General features: G+C 46.4%; 1 protein-coding gene across 3 annotated transcripts; it reads right to left on the bottom strand.

Annotated features, from left to right (window-relative positions):
- Window positions 1–9,265: 9,265 nt before the first annotated feature.
- Window positions 9,266–12,777, bottom strand: Prr13 (proline rich 13). 3 transcript variants are annotated; one of them, XM_006981841.4, is made up of 4 exons: window positions 12,670–12,777; window positions 11,817–11,859; window positions 11,044–11,396; window positions 9,266–9,799 (listed from the first exon to the last, which is right to left on the bottom strand). In XM_006981841.4, the coding sequence occupies exons 2-4, from the start codon at window positions 11,833–11,835 to the stop codon at window positions 9,755–9,757; spliced, it is 417 nt and encodes a 138-aa protein (XP_006981903.1). In that variant the 5' UTR covers window positions 11,836–11,859; window positions 12,670–12,777; the 3' UTR covers window positions 9,266–9,754. The 3 variants fall into 3 exon arrangements, with proteins under 3 accessions (XP_006981903.1, XP_006981904.1, XP_015855885.1); XM_006981842.4 differs by having other exon boundaries at window positions 12,651–12,760; XM_016000399.3 differs by having other exon boundaries at window positions 12,643–12,746.
- Between the last annotated feature and the right edge of the window lie 4,082 nt (window positions 12,778–16,859).

Below are 16,859 nucleotides of genomic sequence, written 5' to 3'. Positions count from 1 at the left end.
AAGCTCAGGAATTGAGGTGGCCATCGCCATGGATCAAGAACAGAGGAGGAGAAGGGTGGGAGGGAAAGAAAGGAAAATGAAGTTGTCTAAAAACACTAACCGCCAGGCTGAGAGTATCACACAGATTTCTTACTCCAAAAGCAATGATCCCGTTTAATAAGTGCAGAAGAAATGAAAGCATCACTATTCTGCAGCCCAAAATACTGACTGAGTCAGGCAATAAGAATTATAATGAAGAACTGGACTTAAGATGAATGTTCTTAAACCAGGCAGTGGTGGTGCACGCATTTGATCCCAGCACTGGAGCGGCAGAGGCAGGCCGACCTCTTGAGTTCGAGGCCAGCCTGGTCTGCAGAGCAAGTTCCAGGACAGCCAAGGCTACACAAAAACCCTGTCTTTAAAAAGAAGAGAAAAGAAGAAGAGGAGGAGGATGTTCTTGGATGTTCTTAGGGAATAGAGTGTGATGGTAGTGCTAAATGTCACCACAAAGACTATTTTCAAACTGAACAATAAAGTAACTTTAAATGGAGAGATCTAACAAGTTACCACCTTAACCAAGCTAAGCGATCAAAATTCATCACTAGTATTATGTCAACTTTGATAACGTGAGATCCTTAATGAAATACAAGAAGTAACTATTACACTATATGTCTTGAATAAAATTCCTACCAAAAAAAGTTCATTTCGGTATTAGATCTAATTAGCCATTTGCAGGGACAAAGGAACAAGTTAAACATCAGTACAAGAAGATATTCTGGCCGAGTGGCATTGCACACGCCTTTAATCCCAGAATTTGTGAGGCAGAGGCAGGGGGATATCTGTGAGTTGGGGGCCCAAACCATGTCTCCAAAAAAGAAGGAGAAGAAGGAGAAGAAGTCTACTGCCAAGCACAATAAGTATTGAAAGCCCATAATCCTCGTGCTGGGGAAGTTAGGGAGACAATGATGACCCCCAGGACGTCCTAGAATGCATAGCAATACTGTTTTATTGTTGTTGCTTTATTTTTGTTTTTTGAAAACCCATAATGTTGCATACTCCACAAGACAACTACCCTGGTTTCTTTAAAAAGGCAGTAAAATTTTTAAGTGTTTTTAAGTGTTTATTTTAACTCATGTATGGATGTTTGTCTGCCTACCACATATGGGCCTTCCAGAGGAGGGAGTCAAAGCCCCAGCACTGGAGTTACAGATCAGTGTGAGTTGTCATGTGGGAGCTGGGAACTGAACTTGGGTCTTCTGCAAGAGCTGTATAGGGGGCTGGAGAGATGGCTCAGGGGTTAAGAGCACTGGCTGCTCTTCCAGAGGATCTGGGTTCAATTCCCAGCACACACATGGCAGCTGACAACTGTCTGTAACTCCAGTTCCAGGCGATTTGACCCCTTCACACCAATACACATAAAATAAAGTTAAATAAATTATTTTAATAAAAAACGTTACCTTGTGTGTGTATATACAAACTGAGTGTGTGTGTTTGTGTGTCCACCACAGCAGGCATGAGGGAGTCAAAGGGTGACTTTCAGGAAGAGTCGGTTCCCCTTCAACCAGGTGGGTCCTGGAGATCAGAGTCAAGACATCTGGCTTAATGATAGATGTTGATGAGGCATCTCATTGGCCCTTAGGGCTGGAGAGATACCTCAGTAGTTAAAAGCACTGACTGCTCTTCCACAGGATCAGGAATCCATCTCCAAAATCAACACTGTCTATAATTCCAATTACATAGAATACAGTGCCCTCTTCCGGACCCCACAGGCACTGCATGCAAGTGATACACATACAAGGCAAAACACACACACAATTTAAAAAAAAAAAAAAAGATAAATCTGTCAAGAGTGCAGGCACACGCCTTTAATTCAGCACTCTGGAGGCAGAGGCAGGCAGATCTGTTTGAAGTCAGCCTGGTCTACAGAGCAAGTTTGAGGACAGTCAGAGGTACATAGTGAGGTCCACTCTCAAAAAACAAACGAAAGCCGGGCGGTGGTGGCCTGCGCCTTTAATCCCAGCACTCGGGAGGCAGAGCCAGGTGGATCTCTGTGAGTTCCAGGCCAGCCTGGGCTACAGAGTGAGTCCCAGGAAAGGTGCAAAGCTACACAGAGAAACCCTGTCTCGAAAAACCAAAAAACAAAACAAAACAAACAAACAAAAATAAGTTAGGTTCCCAGTAGATGGCTCACAATTCCCTGAAACTCCCAACTTCAGGGATCTGACGCCCTCTTCTGGACTCCTCGGGCACCTATACTTTGTGGTGCATAACCACCAGACAGACAGACAGACAGACAGACAGACACACACACACACACACACACACACAAATTTGAATATCTTTTTCTTTTTTTGAGGCAGGGTTTCTCTGTGTAGCCCTGGCTGTCCTGAAACTCACCCTGTAGACCAGGCTGGACTTGAACCCAAAGATCCGCCTACCTCTGCCTCCCGAGTGCTGAGATCAACTTTTTTTTTTTTTTTTTTTTTGGTTTTTTTTTTTCGAGACAGGGTTTCTCTGTGTAGCTTTGCGCCTTTCCTGGAGCTCACTTGGTAGCCCAGGCTGGCCTCGAACTCACAAAGATCCGCCTGCCTCTGCCTCCCGAGTGCTGGGATTAAAGGCGTGCGCCACCACGCCCGGCTAACTTTTTTTTTTTTTTTTAAGATTTTTTTTTTTTAATTTTCAGGTTCAAACCCATTCCGCCACCCTATGCTTCCGCTTCTTCTTTTTTTTGGGGGGGGGGCGCTTGTGCTTGCTAGGCAAGCACGCTCTACCACTGAGCTAAATGCCCAACCCCCCCCCTTTTTTTTTTTAATGTATACAGTGTTGTTCTGCCTGTGGGCCTGAAGAGGGCACCAAATCTCATTAATAGATGGCTGTGAGCCACCATGTAGTAGCTGGGAATTGAACTCAGAACCTCTGGAAGAGCAGTCAGTGCTGTTTTGTTTTGTTTTGTTTTGTTTTGTTTTGTTTTGTTTTGTTTTGTTGTTTTGTTTTGTTTTGTTTTGTTTTGTTTTGTTGTTTTGTTTTGTTTTGTTTTGTTGTTTTGTTTTGTTGTTTTGTTTTGTTGTTTTGTTTTGTTTTGTTTTGTTTTGTTTTGTTTTTCCAGACAGGGTTTCTCTGTGTAGCTTTGCACCTTTCCTGGAACTCGCTTTGGAGACCAGGCTGGCCTGGAACTCACAGAGATCCACCTGGCTCTGCCTCCCTCCCAAGTGCTGGGATTAAAGGCGTGCGCCACCACCGACGGGCTGCAGTCAGTGCTCTTAACTACTGAGCCATCTCTCCAGCCCTGGCTTTTGCCACTTCTAAAGTCCCAGCATTTTCGAGGCAAAGGAAGGCAGATCTGTGGGTTCAAGTCCAGTGTGGTCTACACATGGAGTTACAGGCCAGCCAGGGCTACATAGTGAAACCCTGCTTTTAAAAAAAATAAATAAGGGGCTGGAGAGATGGCTCAGTGGCTAAGAGCACTGACTGCTCTTTTGGAGGACTCAGGTTCAAGTCCCACCACCCACAGGGCAGCTCACAACGGTCTGTAATTCCAGTTCCAGGGAACCTGACATCCACGGCAAAACACTAATGCACATTAAACAACAAATAAAAGCCAGGCATGGTGGTGCACACCTTTAATCCTAGCACTCAGGAGGCAAAGGCAGGTGGATCTCTGTGAATTCAAGACCAGCTTTGTCTACAGTTCCAGAACAGAGCTCTGTAGGGAGAGACCCTGTCTCAAAACAAACAGAATAAATAAATAAATAAATAAATAAATAAATAAATAGGTGGAAACTTGCCATTTGGCCAAGGGTTAAGGGCAGAAAGGAAGTAGGGAAATGTTTTTAAAAAATCCAGAAAAAAGGTCAATTAAGGAGCAAGTTTACTGTCAGACCTAAACTGGAAGCTTAGCCTCAAGATTTTGCAGGTGGACCAGTCAACCTGGTGGGTCCAACAACTCCAGTGCTGTCCACGAGGACATCGGCATTGCATAGGGCAAAACAAAGATCAAACAGTCGAATCAGGGCTTTGAGGTGGAGGCCTGGGGTTGGAGGAAGAACCTTGCTAAGCATGCAAGGTCCTAGGTATAATCCCAGACACAGAACAGGGAGACAGGGCTGACAATATGGCTCAGCTGGTAAATATACTTGCTGCCAAGCCTGAAGGCTTAGGTTTGATTCCTGTGTCCTACACGGTAGAGTGAGAGAACCAGCTACCACTTATCCTGACTGCCACACCTGCACCACGGCATGCATACACACACAATAATGAAATAAAAATAAATGTAATTTTTTAAAGAGAGGAATGGGATGGAAAGACAGTTCCATGGTTAAAAGCATTGGCTGCTCTTCCAGAGGACCAGGTTTCCATCCCCAGCACCCAGATGGAGGCTCATAATCATCTATAACTACAGTATCAGAGGATCATACACGGTTTTCTGGACTCTGTAGGCACCAAGGATGTATACAGTACACAGAAATACATGCAGGCAAAACACCCATACAAACAAAATAATAAAAAGTGTTATTTTTTTCTTTTGAAAGAGTACTTACTGCTCTTGAACAGGTCCCAGTTTCTGTTCTTAGACATTAGGCAGGCTACAAATCACCTGCGACTCAGTTCTAGGGGATCTAATGCCTTTTGGCCTTTGAGGTCACTTCCATGCAAGGGGTGTACATAAATTTATGCAGGCCCATGAACAAAATACATTTAAAGTAAGAGAGATAAGGGGGAAAGGTGATAAAGAGAGGGAGGAAGAGAAGAGAGAACCTCATAGCAGGATCAAGAAATTCTCCAAAGCAGAAATGAATAAATTTGCCTAGAATCACAAAACATTTTTATCTATGGATAGATAAAATTTCAACAAGCTAGCAAACTGAAGATTTATACCATTACTCATGGTCCCTAAAACTAAATTGTCATCTTGTATCATTTTTAAGATTTGATTTTCTTTTATGTACATGAATCTTTAGCTGTGTATGCGTGTATATGTATGTGTGTGTGTGTGTGTGTGTGTGTGTGTGTGTGTGTGTGTGTGTGTACTGCATGCCTTGTGCCTACAAGACCATCAGAGACTCTGATATTGATTTTGTTGTTTGTTTTGAGACAGGATAGTGTAGCCCTGGCTGTCCTGGAACTCACTTTGTAGACCAGGCTGGCCTCGAACTTACAGAGATCCACCTGCCTCTGCCTACAGTGTGCTGGTTTTAATAAAAGTTCTTGCTATAGTCTTCTTACTAGACAGTAAGTATAGTAAGATTTACACTAAATGAATATGAAAAAGGATGAGAAACTCACAAGATCTAAAAATACAAGTTCAGAAGCTAAAGATGGCTCAGCAGTTAAGAGCTCATACTACGTCTGCAGAGGATCATAGTTCAGTTCTCAGCAACCACATCAGGTGATTCACAATTACCTGTAGCTCCAACTCCAGGGGATCTGATGCCTATGGCCTCCAAGGGCACCTGAATCCCTGCGCGCGCGTGCGCGCGCGCACGCGCACACACACACACACACACACACACACACACACACACACACGAGATTTGAAACTGAAATAAATCTTATTTTAAAAAATGAAAACATGCCGGGCAATAGTGGCGCACACCTTTAATCCCAACACTTGGGAGGCAGAGCCAGGCGGATCTCTGCAAGTTCGAGGCCAGCCTGGGCTACAGAGTGAGATCCAGAACAGGCACCAAAACTACACAGAGAAACCCTGTCTCGAAAAAAATAAATAAATAAATAAACAAAAATAAAAATTTTAAAAAAAAAGAGGAGAAAGAAAACCCTTGAGAACTGTATCACCGTGGGAAGCAGGTGCGAGGCACAGAGGTACAAACCCAGCGCCTTCCGGAGCCAGGCCGCTAACGGAACCGGGAGACGCCAGCAGAGAGTGAGGAAGACTAGAGCTGGGGCAACCAGAACGTACATCTTCAGTTTCGGCTGGAAATCTAAATCTTCAGGAAATGACTGACATTTTAACAAGACAGTGGTCCTTCCTAACGCCTCAGCCAGATACAGCCTGTGGCTCCCAATTTTTCAACATCTGTTCACTATAGCAGTTACTTATATACTAAGACTGGAGGCAGAAGCAGGAAAACCAAAACCATGAAGTTAGCATGGCTACCCAGCAAGTTCCGGGCCAGCCTTTAAGCACCTAAAAGAGACCCTCTCTCAAGAAAACAAAATGAGCCAGTAGGTGGTGTCCCACACCTGCAATCCCAACACTCCAGAGGCAGAGGCTGGAGGAACTGAGGCCAGCCTAGTCTACATAGTGAGTTCCAGGAGAGCCCGACACACATAATAGACCCATCTCAAAAACAAAAACAGAAAGTCTTAGTGAAAAATAAAAAATGTTCTGTAGCTGTTTTTTTTTAAGAGTCCTTTTTTTTTTTTTTTTTAATTTATTTATTATATATACAGCATGTTTGCCTGCAGGCCAGAAGAGGACGCCAGATCTCATTACAGATGGTTGTGAGCCACTATGTGGTTGCTGGGAATTGAACTCAGGACCTCTGGAAGAGCAGTCAGTGCTCTTAACCACTGAGCCATCTCTCCAGCCCCTGTAGCTGTGTTTAAAAAACAAAAACCAAACAAACACCCACAAAAAAAAAAAAAAAACAAAAAAACAAAAAAAAAAAAAACAGGGCTGGGAATGTATTCAGCATATCTGCTGCCTAATACGCATAAAGACGTAGCTTCAAATCCCCTGGACCAATAACATTTGGATCCTGGCAGGGCATTGTTGGAGCACGCCTTTAATCCCAGCACTCGGGAGACAGAGGCAGGCAGATCTCTGTGAGTTCGAGGCCAGCCTGGGCTACAGAGTGAGATCCAGGAAAGGCGCAAAGCTACACAGACAAACCCTGCCTCGGAAAAAAAAAAAAAAGAAAAAAAAGAAGAAGAAAAAATTGGATCCTGACAGCTCACTAGCCGGCCAACCTAGCCAAAATGTGGGCTTCAGGTTCAGAGACCTTTTCAAGGGAATAAGACAGAGAGTATGAGAGGAAGACACCTGAAGTCCAGATATGCACATATACACACAAGCACTAGAACTGCGCGCGCGTGCGCGCGCACACACACACACACACACACACACACACACACACACACACACACAGACTAAGATGGCACTACATGCACGTGTAAGCCCAAGATAGTCTATCGAGGCAACTCCAGAAGGCCAAGAGAGATTGAGGGGTTGGGGATTTAGCTCAGTGGTAGAGGGCTTGCCTTGCAAGCGCAAGGCCCTGGGTTCAGTCCTCAGCTCCCTGACTATAGCAGTGTTTCTGTTTAGTCCCTGCATCCAAGGAGCAGAGACAGAGCACGAGTTCAAGGTCAGCCTAGATTATATAAGAATACTTTGTCCCAAAAAATCAACCCCACAGCTAGGCATGATAACCTGTGCCTGTAATCCCAGCACTCTGGAGACAGTGGCAGGCAGATCTGTTTGAGTCCTGCCTGGTCTACATAGTGAGTTCAAGACCACCAAAAGCTACATAGACCATTAGAAAAATAAAAACAAGTAGCCTCATTTCCTGCCAAACAGGAACAGTGTCTTCTCTCTCTTTCCTTCTTTCTTTTTTTTTTTTTCTTTTTATTTTGCTTTTTCAAGACAGGATTTCTCCATGTAGTTTTGATGCCTGTCTTGGCTCTCACTCTGTAGCCCAGGCTGGCCTCGAACTCACAGAGATCCAGAGTGCTGGGATTAAAGGCGTGAGCCACCACCGCCCGGACACCGGACGACCTGGGAATTGAACCTGGGTCCTCTGGAACATCAGTCACTGCTCTTAACCACCGAGCCATCTCTCCTCTCTATAAAATATTTTCTAAACAAAAAGAAAACAAACCAACAAACCTAGGCTGAGCATGTAGCCCAGTTATTAGAATGTTGACCTACCATGCACAAGGCCCTGGGCTTAGGCCCCAGCACTCCATAAAACCAGGCATGCTGGCACACATCTGTAATCCCAGCCCTGAGTGGACACAGGAAGGCCAGGAAGACATCAGTCTAGTCACAGAGTGAGTTTGAGGCCTGGGCTACATGGGACCATAAACTAAATTCTTTGTTGTTTCTTTTTTGTTGTTGAAAATTAAGCCAGCCAGAGTTGATGCATGCTTCTAATCCCAACACTCAGGAGGCAGAGGCCGGTGAATCTCTGCATCTGGTCTATAGAACAAGTTCCAAGACAGCCAGGGCTACGCAGAGAAACCCTGTCTCAAAAACAAAACAAAAAGTGTGGTGATGGAGAGATGGTTCTGTGGTTAAGAGCACAGGCTGCTCTTCCAAAGGGTCTAAATTTGATTCCCAGAGACTCACAATGGTCTGTAACTCCAGGGGAATCCCATGCCCTCTTCTGGCCACCAGAGGAACTGCATGCACATGGTATACACACACACACACACACACACACACACACACACAGACCCAACACCTGTACACATTAAATTTATATACATATAATTTTGAAAGTTCCTGATTCAGTAGATCAAGAGCAGAATTACAAATTGTTCCCTTAAAGTTGATGAGCAGCTGAAGATTGAAGACCTCTGTAGCAGTCTGGGCATGGTGGCATACTCTGAATCTGGTCTATAGAACAAGATCACCTTGATGTACTGATCCTCCTGTTTCTACCTTTGGAGTGCTAGGGTCTGGGCATGGTGGCATACTCCTTTAATCCCAGCCTTGGAAGGCAGAAACGGGTAGATCCCTGTGTGTTCAAGTCTAGCCTGGTATACACATTGTTGAGTTCAGGCCAGCCATGGATACATACTGAGACCCTGTCTTGAAGAAAACCTCTGTAGCAAATGAAAATATATGCTATTGTTGGGCGGTAGTGGGACACACCTATAATCCCAGCACTGGGGAGGCAGAGAGGCAGGCAAATCTCTGAATCTGAGGCCAGCCTGGTGGTACAGAACAAGTTCCAAGACAGTCAGGGCTACATAGAGAAACCATGTATCCAAAAAAAAAAAAAAGATGAGTGTAGTGTCCTCACTTGTGTGCTGGCTCCTTCCTAAAATGGCACCAAGCTGGGGATGTAACTCAGTTGGCAAAGCGCCAGGCCGAACTGAAGCCCATAAGCAGGGGGTGGGGGCCCGAACTTATGATCCCAGCACTCCAAAGGTAGAAACAGGAGGATCAGTACATCAAGGTGATCTTTGACTACATAGCGAAGCCTGGGTGGTGTGAGACTCTCAGAGGAAGAAAAAAAAAAAGCGACACACTTCAAAGGATGTGACCAAGAGCAGCAAAAGCCACGCAAGGTCCTGAGCCCAGTCAAGGTAGTGGCACAGGTGAGCTGGGAGAGTAGCTTTTATTTGGACTTAGAGCCATCTGAGATAACATTTTGATCTAAGAGCTCTAAAGAGCTCATCAAGTAAGGGGACCCTATTTCCCAGCAGCTGTTACTGCGATCAATAAGAGGCCAGCCGGGAACACAGTCGCCACCGTATCCCCCTAACATGCCATCATTACAAAAGTACAGCATTACAAAAGATGAAAAAGATCGCAGTGTGCAGATCTTAAAACTGTCTTCACCACTGAGCCCAGGAGTCTCACCCTGCTGACTCATCAACTATGACCATATCCCGCAGGGAGAAGGGCAGCCTTTGCTTAGCCCATGGCAATCTTCTTCCCATTCTCCCCAGACAGCCAGGGCTGAAGAGCAGGGGAGGCACAGGCAGGACTGGGGGCAGAGGGCTAAGCTCCCTCAGGTGACAGCGGGAGCCTGATGGGAGGGCGGAGCTGGTGAGACTTGAGGGGAGGAGGGTCCGGGCCCTGCGTTCAGTCAGAGTCACTGCTGGAAGAGGAGGAGGAAGAGGAAGAATGCTGCAAGGGGAAAGGACATAGCATCAGATCCAAACGACCTTCGGTCACTCCAAGGGCCATTCTTGATGCCCCACCCATCCACCCAAAGTATCCGGTTTGGGCAGGAGTCTTATCCCCTCCTGCTTCATGACCAACAAAATCAAGGGTTTCCTTCAGCAGTGAGCATACAGGAATGGATTAAATTGTCCTCAACCACTGCACAGAACTGAACATGTTTTCTTCAGATGGAGTTTCTCCCTATCCACACCTAGGCAAGGCCAGGAATATGGAATACATAAACATAGCACAGCTTTTGGAAAACAAAATTTATATTGCCTTATAAATCCCTGTTTATTAGCTGCAAGTAAGGACAATCACAAATCAGAATCTATGCACCTCAGGGCGCCTGTGTGGGTGAGGCGGTACCTGGTACCTCCAAGCCCCACGAGGGGGAAAAGTGGGGAAGGTGGAGATGCAGATGGCTGGAGAAATCCCATCCAAGGATCCATACAGACACACCTCCACCAACTAAAAACACTTTTAGACTCTCCAGAGTTCTCTCCTTCATCCAGTCTCTCCTTTCCTTTCTTTACTCCAAACATTTCTACCAAAGACCTAGAATCAGGAACTGGAGCCCCAATCCACAACATTGGGCATAAAAATCTAACTGAAGCTTGGAGACCTAGGTCCTCAAGGAAACTCCCACCCTCCCTGATAATAATTAGCATTCCAGTGGAAGGAAGATTAAAAATCCCCTTTTACCCCAGGCTTTGCTGGAGGCTGAGTCACAGAAGGAACTCCTAGGTAACTAACAACATCCTGGGAACGCTGAAGGAGATAAAGGAAACCCTGGGACTAAGGCCATGTTTACCATTCTGTTAATTATTATATGTGGTTTTGTCAAAAGACTGACTCAGTTGACAATTAGACAACCTCAGGGGGTGTGTCCAACTTGCCAAAGGATACACCTGCAGGGTCTCGGGTTGGGGGGTGGTCTGGGAAAGAATCAGGTAGAGAAGGGAGGGGCTTTGGGCTCTGATACCCTCCAATGATTCACTTTTCCTTTTCAGAAAACAGGAGAAATCTGATGCCTCGATATTATTAAATTCCTCGCAGAAGGATTCCTTCACATGAAGGAAAAGTCATCCGCCAAAATAACGTGATTGCCATCTCCCACGCCCACAAACCATGAGCCCCTCCCCGCCCCTGCCCCCAGTCCCTCTGACGGACACTCCTTCCCCAGCCAGGCTCCAGAGGACACCGACCTTTCCATGCTTGTGGTGTTTGTGCATCTTTTTATGAGCTTTCTTCATCTTCTTCCGCATTTTCTTGTCTACCACTGTTCCCGGGCATACCATGCCAGGAGCCAGAGGATTCACAGGGCACATGCCAGGAGCAGGTGGTGGGCATGGGGGAGGGTAGGGACCTGAGGGTGGGTATCCTGGACATCCTGGTTGAGGTACAGGATAAGGGGGCCGACACGGAGGGAAGGCTGGGTTTCCCTGAGGAACTCCTGGAGGACAGGGGCCAGGAGGAAAGGCAGGATGATTGACAGGCGGTGGACAGGCGGGATTGGGACCTCCTGGGCACACGACATGGGGTGGATATGGATTAGGCCCTGGAAAAAGAACCAGCAAATAAAGATTAGAAACCTCTGTCAACAAATAACAAAAATTGCTGCTTTTCTTTTTCTTTTTCTTTTTCTTTTTTTTTTTTTTTGGTTTTTTGAGACAACGTTTCTCCGTGTAGTTTTGGCCTGTCCTGGATCTCGCTCTGTAGACCAGGCTGGCCTCGAACTCACAAAGATCCGCCTGGCTCTGCCTCCCGAGTGCTGGGATTAAAGGCGTGGTGGGCCACCGCCGCCCAGCCTTGCTACTTTTATTAACACTTGGGGAAAGGGAAAACTGGGTAGCAGTGGTCCAAGACTTCGCTTTTGCTTGTGGGAGAGAAACTTCTTGCTTGTAGATACAGAAACTGACTGTTCCATTGCAAAATGGGCTGGGGGTGGGGTGGGCAGAGGAGAGCCCCGGGTACTTACCAGCATTAGGATTCCACATGTCTAGATGTTAGTGAGCTCCAGCCTAAGAAGGAAAAGAGGCAGAAATCTGAAGGTCCCAGGAGGGCAAGAGGACTTTCTAGAGTCTGAGCCCCACCCTCTAGCCTCTGCCTTACAAAGGTTCTGACTAGCCGGGCGGTGGTGGCGCACGCCTTTAATCCCAGCACTCGGGAGGCAGAGCCAGGCCAGCCTGGGCCACCAAGTGAGCTCCAGGAAGGGCTCAAAGCTACGCAGAGAAACCCTGTCTCGAAAAACCAAAAAACAAAAACAAAAACAAAGGTTCTGACTAATAGAACACTACTAGGTGTGGTGGCCCACGCCTTTAGTCGCGAAAAACCAAAACAATAAAATAAATAATTCCTTCCTCTTTCCAGGCCCTAGTACTACTCTAGTCCAGGGTCAAAACCACAGGAATTCTATCCCCAGGGCCCCTCCCGCTTTCTCTACCCCGAGCCACACCTGGAGGCGACTAACTCTCCCCATCACTCATTTCCCTCTGCCTGGAAAGGAACCGGAGGTCTTTAAACCGGAGGTTTCCCATCTGCAGAGCCAGAGGGAACCTATAAACCACCTAAACTCTCTGCCAGCACCAGGACACCCGGGGCACCGCACCTTAGGAAGGACCCCGCCCTGGAGCAGCAAGAAGGAAGCTCCAGTTCCTCAAACTCTTAGATAAGGACACACACACACACACACACACACACACACACACACGCACAAAAGTGCAAACCGAGTTCCTAGTTCTGAGTTACAAACAGTCCCCTGGCCCCAGTTAAGAGGAAAGAAGGGAATCAGGGAGGCCAGGTACCCTGTCACCTTCCCAAGACCGCCGGACCTGCTGCCGTCCTCCTTTCCAGTCTGAGTTCGCACTTCCTGGTCACCCCTATTCATTCTATGCTTCCGCACCGCCCTGTGACCTAGTTGACAACTATGTGGTCCCTCGGCGTGATGATTGGAGAACTGACTTGTCAATCGCTGTAGTCCAACTAAACTAGGAGGAAACGGTCGCTCTAGCCGCCAGGCGGAGCCTTTTGGGGAAGCATTGCGTGATGAAATACGGACACGCAGGTATATTTCACAAACACAAACACAGCAGAAACGCTCCCTAGGGCGGAGCCCGGGCAGGGCCAGCGGCAAGCAAAGATCCGGAACCACCGAGATAAACTCTCACTGGGTTACTGATTTATTTTAAAATTTTTTAATTTATTTTTTCATGCGTATGAGTGTTTTGCCGGAATGTATGCATGTGCACCAAGTGCCCGCTTGATGACAGCGGAGGTCAGAAGAGGTCACCAAATTCCCTGGAACTGCTGATGGTTGTGAGCGGCTACGTGGGTGTTGGGAACTGAACCCAGGTACTATGAATGAGAAGCAAGTGCTCTTAACTGTTGAGCCATCTCTCCAGTCCCTGTCATTGGTTTGAGGTTACAAGTCAGTGAGTATATTAGGTGTTGTTAAAAAAAAAAAAAATTAAAAACAAAAAAGGCGGTGCAAGCCTCGTCTAGTGGCACTTGCCTGTCATAATTCAAGGCCAAGGGTAGCTTCTGGTGGAGTTTGAGGCCAGCCAAGCCTGCTTGAAACCACAGAGAGAAGCGGAGCAGTGGTGGCCCACACCTTTACTCTGGAGGCAGAGGCAGGCAGACCTCAGAGTTCAAGTTCTAGGATAACCCAGGCCACACAAAGAAACTCCTTCAGGGACAGGGGTGAGGGTAGGGTGCTGCTGTGTCCCAGCCCGAAGCCTCAATATCCCCAGACTGTGAAAAGCAAAGACACATTCTTGAGGGAAAGACAGATGCCCCATCTCTCACAAAACTCCTCACCTGTGGGGTGGCTTGAAACAAAAACCTAGGTCTTCCTTCTGTTGTCTTTGCTGTTGTTGTTGCTGAGATTGGGTTTCACTCTGTAGCCCAGGCTAGCCGGCCTCAGACTCACAGCAGCTCTCCTCACTCAGCCATTATGCTCTAGGTCACCCACCATGCCCCCTATTCCACCCTAACCCCAGTGCAACACACGCTGCCTTTCTGCATCCTGGATACACCTGGAATGCCTCCACTTCTGTCTTCCCTGCCCGGCCTGCCATGAGCCCCTGGATTGCCGCCGCCGCCGTTGCCCGTTCTTGTTTGGTGTTGTTTTGTTGTCTGGTGGGTTTGCGTGAGCCCTGTGCAGCACACAACATTTAAGGATCGCTCATTTTTCTTAAGCATATTGGAAATGTTTCTAAGATGAGTTACGGAGCCATACATGGTGGCACTTTCCTGTAACCCTGACAGGGGTTAAGCAGGTGTAGGCAGAAGGATGTGGGGTTCAAAGTCACCTTGTCTACTACTGCACTTGAAGTTCAAGATTAGCCTGGGCTATATGAGACCTTATAGGGGAGGGGAGATGTAGTTAGAAGGTTTCATAGATCCTACCTGGCCCCCTGTGGACCTGCAGCCACTTATAAAATGATCACTCAGGTGCTTAATATTATTTATAACTGCTTGGCCATTAGCTCAGACTTATTACTGGCTAGCTCTTACACTTAAATTAACCCATAATTCTTAACTATGTTTAGCCATGTGGCTTGAACCTGCTCACCCTGCCTATACTTCCTGCCTGGCTACTGGCCAATCAGTGTTTTATTAAGCCAGTGTACAAGAGTATTATCCCACTGCATTTCCCCTTTTCTGTCTAATCAAAAAGGAAGGTTTTAACTTTAATGTAGTAAAATTACATATACTAGAACAGTTAACAGGCTAGAATTATAGTTACAATATCCAGTCTATTTGGGCAAAATTAAAGAAAATATTCTATCATCTGTTCTATATTTGTGAGTCTAAAGTTTCATATCTAATTTATCTTTTATCATAACCAAGGAAAATTATAACTATCTAGTCTTCAACTACATCAAAAACTCCAGAAGGATATAATATTACCTAAGTAAACAGGAAATGCATAGTAAGCAACTTCCATGTGGGGCGTTTACCCACCACCCCCACAGTTCCCCAGAGTTTTCTTGAGCAATTAGCAGGAAATATTAGATAGAAGGATTTATAGCGGAGAATATCACGGAGATAAACAGAGAGAAAATAAAGGATAGCCTCGAGAGGGCCTGGAACCTATTCCAACGGGGCCCCGACTGTCCCTGGCCCAGGGTTTTTATAGAGACGCCAAGAGGTGGAGCAAAAGACCTCCTCCCCCAGCACAGCCAAGTGCAGACCATCTCAGACCCCTGCACTCAGGCCCGTGGTCCTGATCATCTTCTATTCGGACCTGCTGGGTAAAGCCACGAGGAACCCAAGAACAGGTTCCCACACTTCCAAAAATCAAAAATGACAGAGATAGCTAGCTGCCTGGACAGTCATCCAAAGTTCCTCTGCAACACATAGGCCTAGAGTTTTTTAGTGGCTTCTCCCTGTGTCCTGTAGAATGTTTGGCAGTCTCCTCTGTGAAGCAGGAACCCGAAGAATCGTTTTGCTTTTCAAAGTTCAGTGGTCACCTTCCTATGGGTCCCGCTTCTCCAGTTTATATAACATGTTATCAGCAGTTCAGGTAAGAGCAGTTTCTTGCCCAAATGGCTATTTTTGCCAAGAAGAAGATAAACTCCATATAGAGTGTCTTCAGTGCCCATCTTTCTCTTTGAAGTAAATCAGTGCTGCCAGGATCAGACGTGTCTCACTGTCCAGAAAGTTTTAAGTTTTTAAAACATTTTAAATGCCATATTCTGTAGGTTTTTGAAGTGTTTGAAGATTACCTATCTAATTGAAATATATCTATGTATACCTAGAAAACTTAACTAACATGACTATAAGTTTGACTACCATAGAAGACTAATTATTAATCTGTATTTCTTCATTATACATTATAATTTCAAATGAGCTGCACAAACGATACCTTAAACAAGAGTAGAAATATACATACAGTATAACAAAATTAACTTTAAATTTGTATCAATAAACTAAAATCCATAGCAATGTAAAAGATTTCATGTGCGAACTCAGACTCAAAAGGAGGACGGCAGCAGGTCCGGCGGTCTTGGGAAGGTGACAGGGTACCTGGCCTCCCTGATTCCCTTCTTTCCTCTTAACTGGGGCCAGGGGACTGTTTGTAACTCGGTTTGCACTTTTGTGCGTGCATGCGTGCGTGTGTGTGTGTGTGTGTGTGTGTGCGCGCGCGCGCGCGCGTCCTTATCTAAGAGTTTGAGAAACTGGAGCTTCCTCCAGGGCGGGGTCCTTTTCTAAGGTGCGGTGCCCCGGATGTCCTGGTGCTGGCGGAGAGTTTTGGTGGTTTATAGGTTCCCTCTGGCTCTGCAGATGGTTAAAGACCTCCGGTTCCTTTCCAGGCAGAGGGAAATGAGTGATGCTGAGAGTTAGTCGCCTCCAGGTGTGGCTCGGGGTAGAGAAAGCGGGAGGGGCCCTGGGAATAGAGTTCCTGTGGTTTTGACCCTGGGCTAGAGTAGTACTAGGGCCTGGAAAGAGGAAGGAATTATTTATTTTATTGTTTTGGTTTTTCGAGAGAGGTTTCTCTGTGTATCCCTAGCTGTCCTGGAACTCACTCCTAGACCACGCGGCCTCAAACTCACAGAGATCCACCTGCCTCTGCTTAGAGGGGAAGTGAAGGCGTGGGCCACCACACTGTAGTAGTTCTATTAGTCAACAGAGGGCATCAGATTCCCCTGGGACAGGAATTGTGAGTTGCCATGTGGGATTAAACTTGGGTCTTCTGGGAGAGCAACTGTTGCTCTTAACTGCTGGGCCATCACTCCAGCCTCCGTAAACACTTTCCATGGCTGGAAACCTTTCATCATTATTTAAAAGCTATTCAACTTCACACACCATCTGAACTTTTCCAGTCTAGTTTCCTCCTGTGTACAGGGGCCAAGAGAACTGCCATGGAAAACAGAAGCAGACGGAGCAGAGGCGTGGTATAATGAGATTTTAAAGATTATCCTGAAAGGGACTGGCAAGATGGCCTAGCAGGTAAAGGCACGTACTGCCAAGCCAGACAACCTCAGTCCAATCGCCAGGACCCACAGGATTGGAGAGA

The sequence above is a fragment of the Peromyscus maniculatus genome, chromosome 20, assembly GCF_049852395.1.
Source record: "Peromyscus maniculatus bairdii isolate BWxNUB_F1_BW_parent chromosome 20, HU_Pman_BW_mat_3.1, whole genome shotgun sequence".
NCBI classification, from domain to species: Eukaryota; Metazoa; Chordata; class Mammalia; order Rodentia; family Cricetidae; genus Peromyscus; species Peromyscus maniculatus.
Note: the sequence above shows the minus strand (reverse complement) of the source record. Positions and strands in the feature narration are given on the sequence as shown.

Coding starts and splice junctions, on each gene's coding strand:
- Prr13 (XM_006981841.4), bottom strand. Junction 9,800..11,043: donor AACACCACAAGCATGGAAAG/GTCGGTGTCCTC, acceptor TTCCCCTTGCAG/CATTCTTCCTCTTCCTCCTC.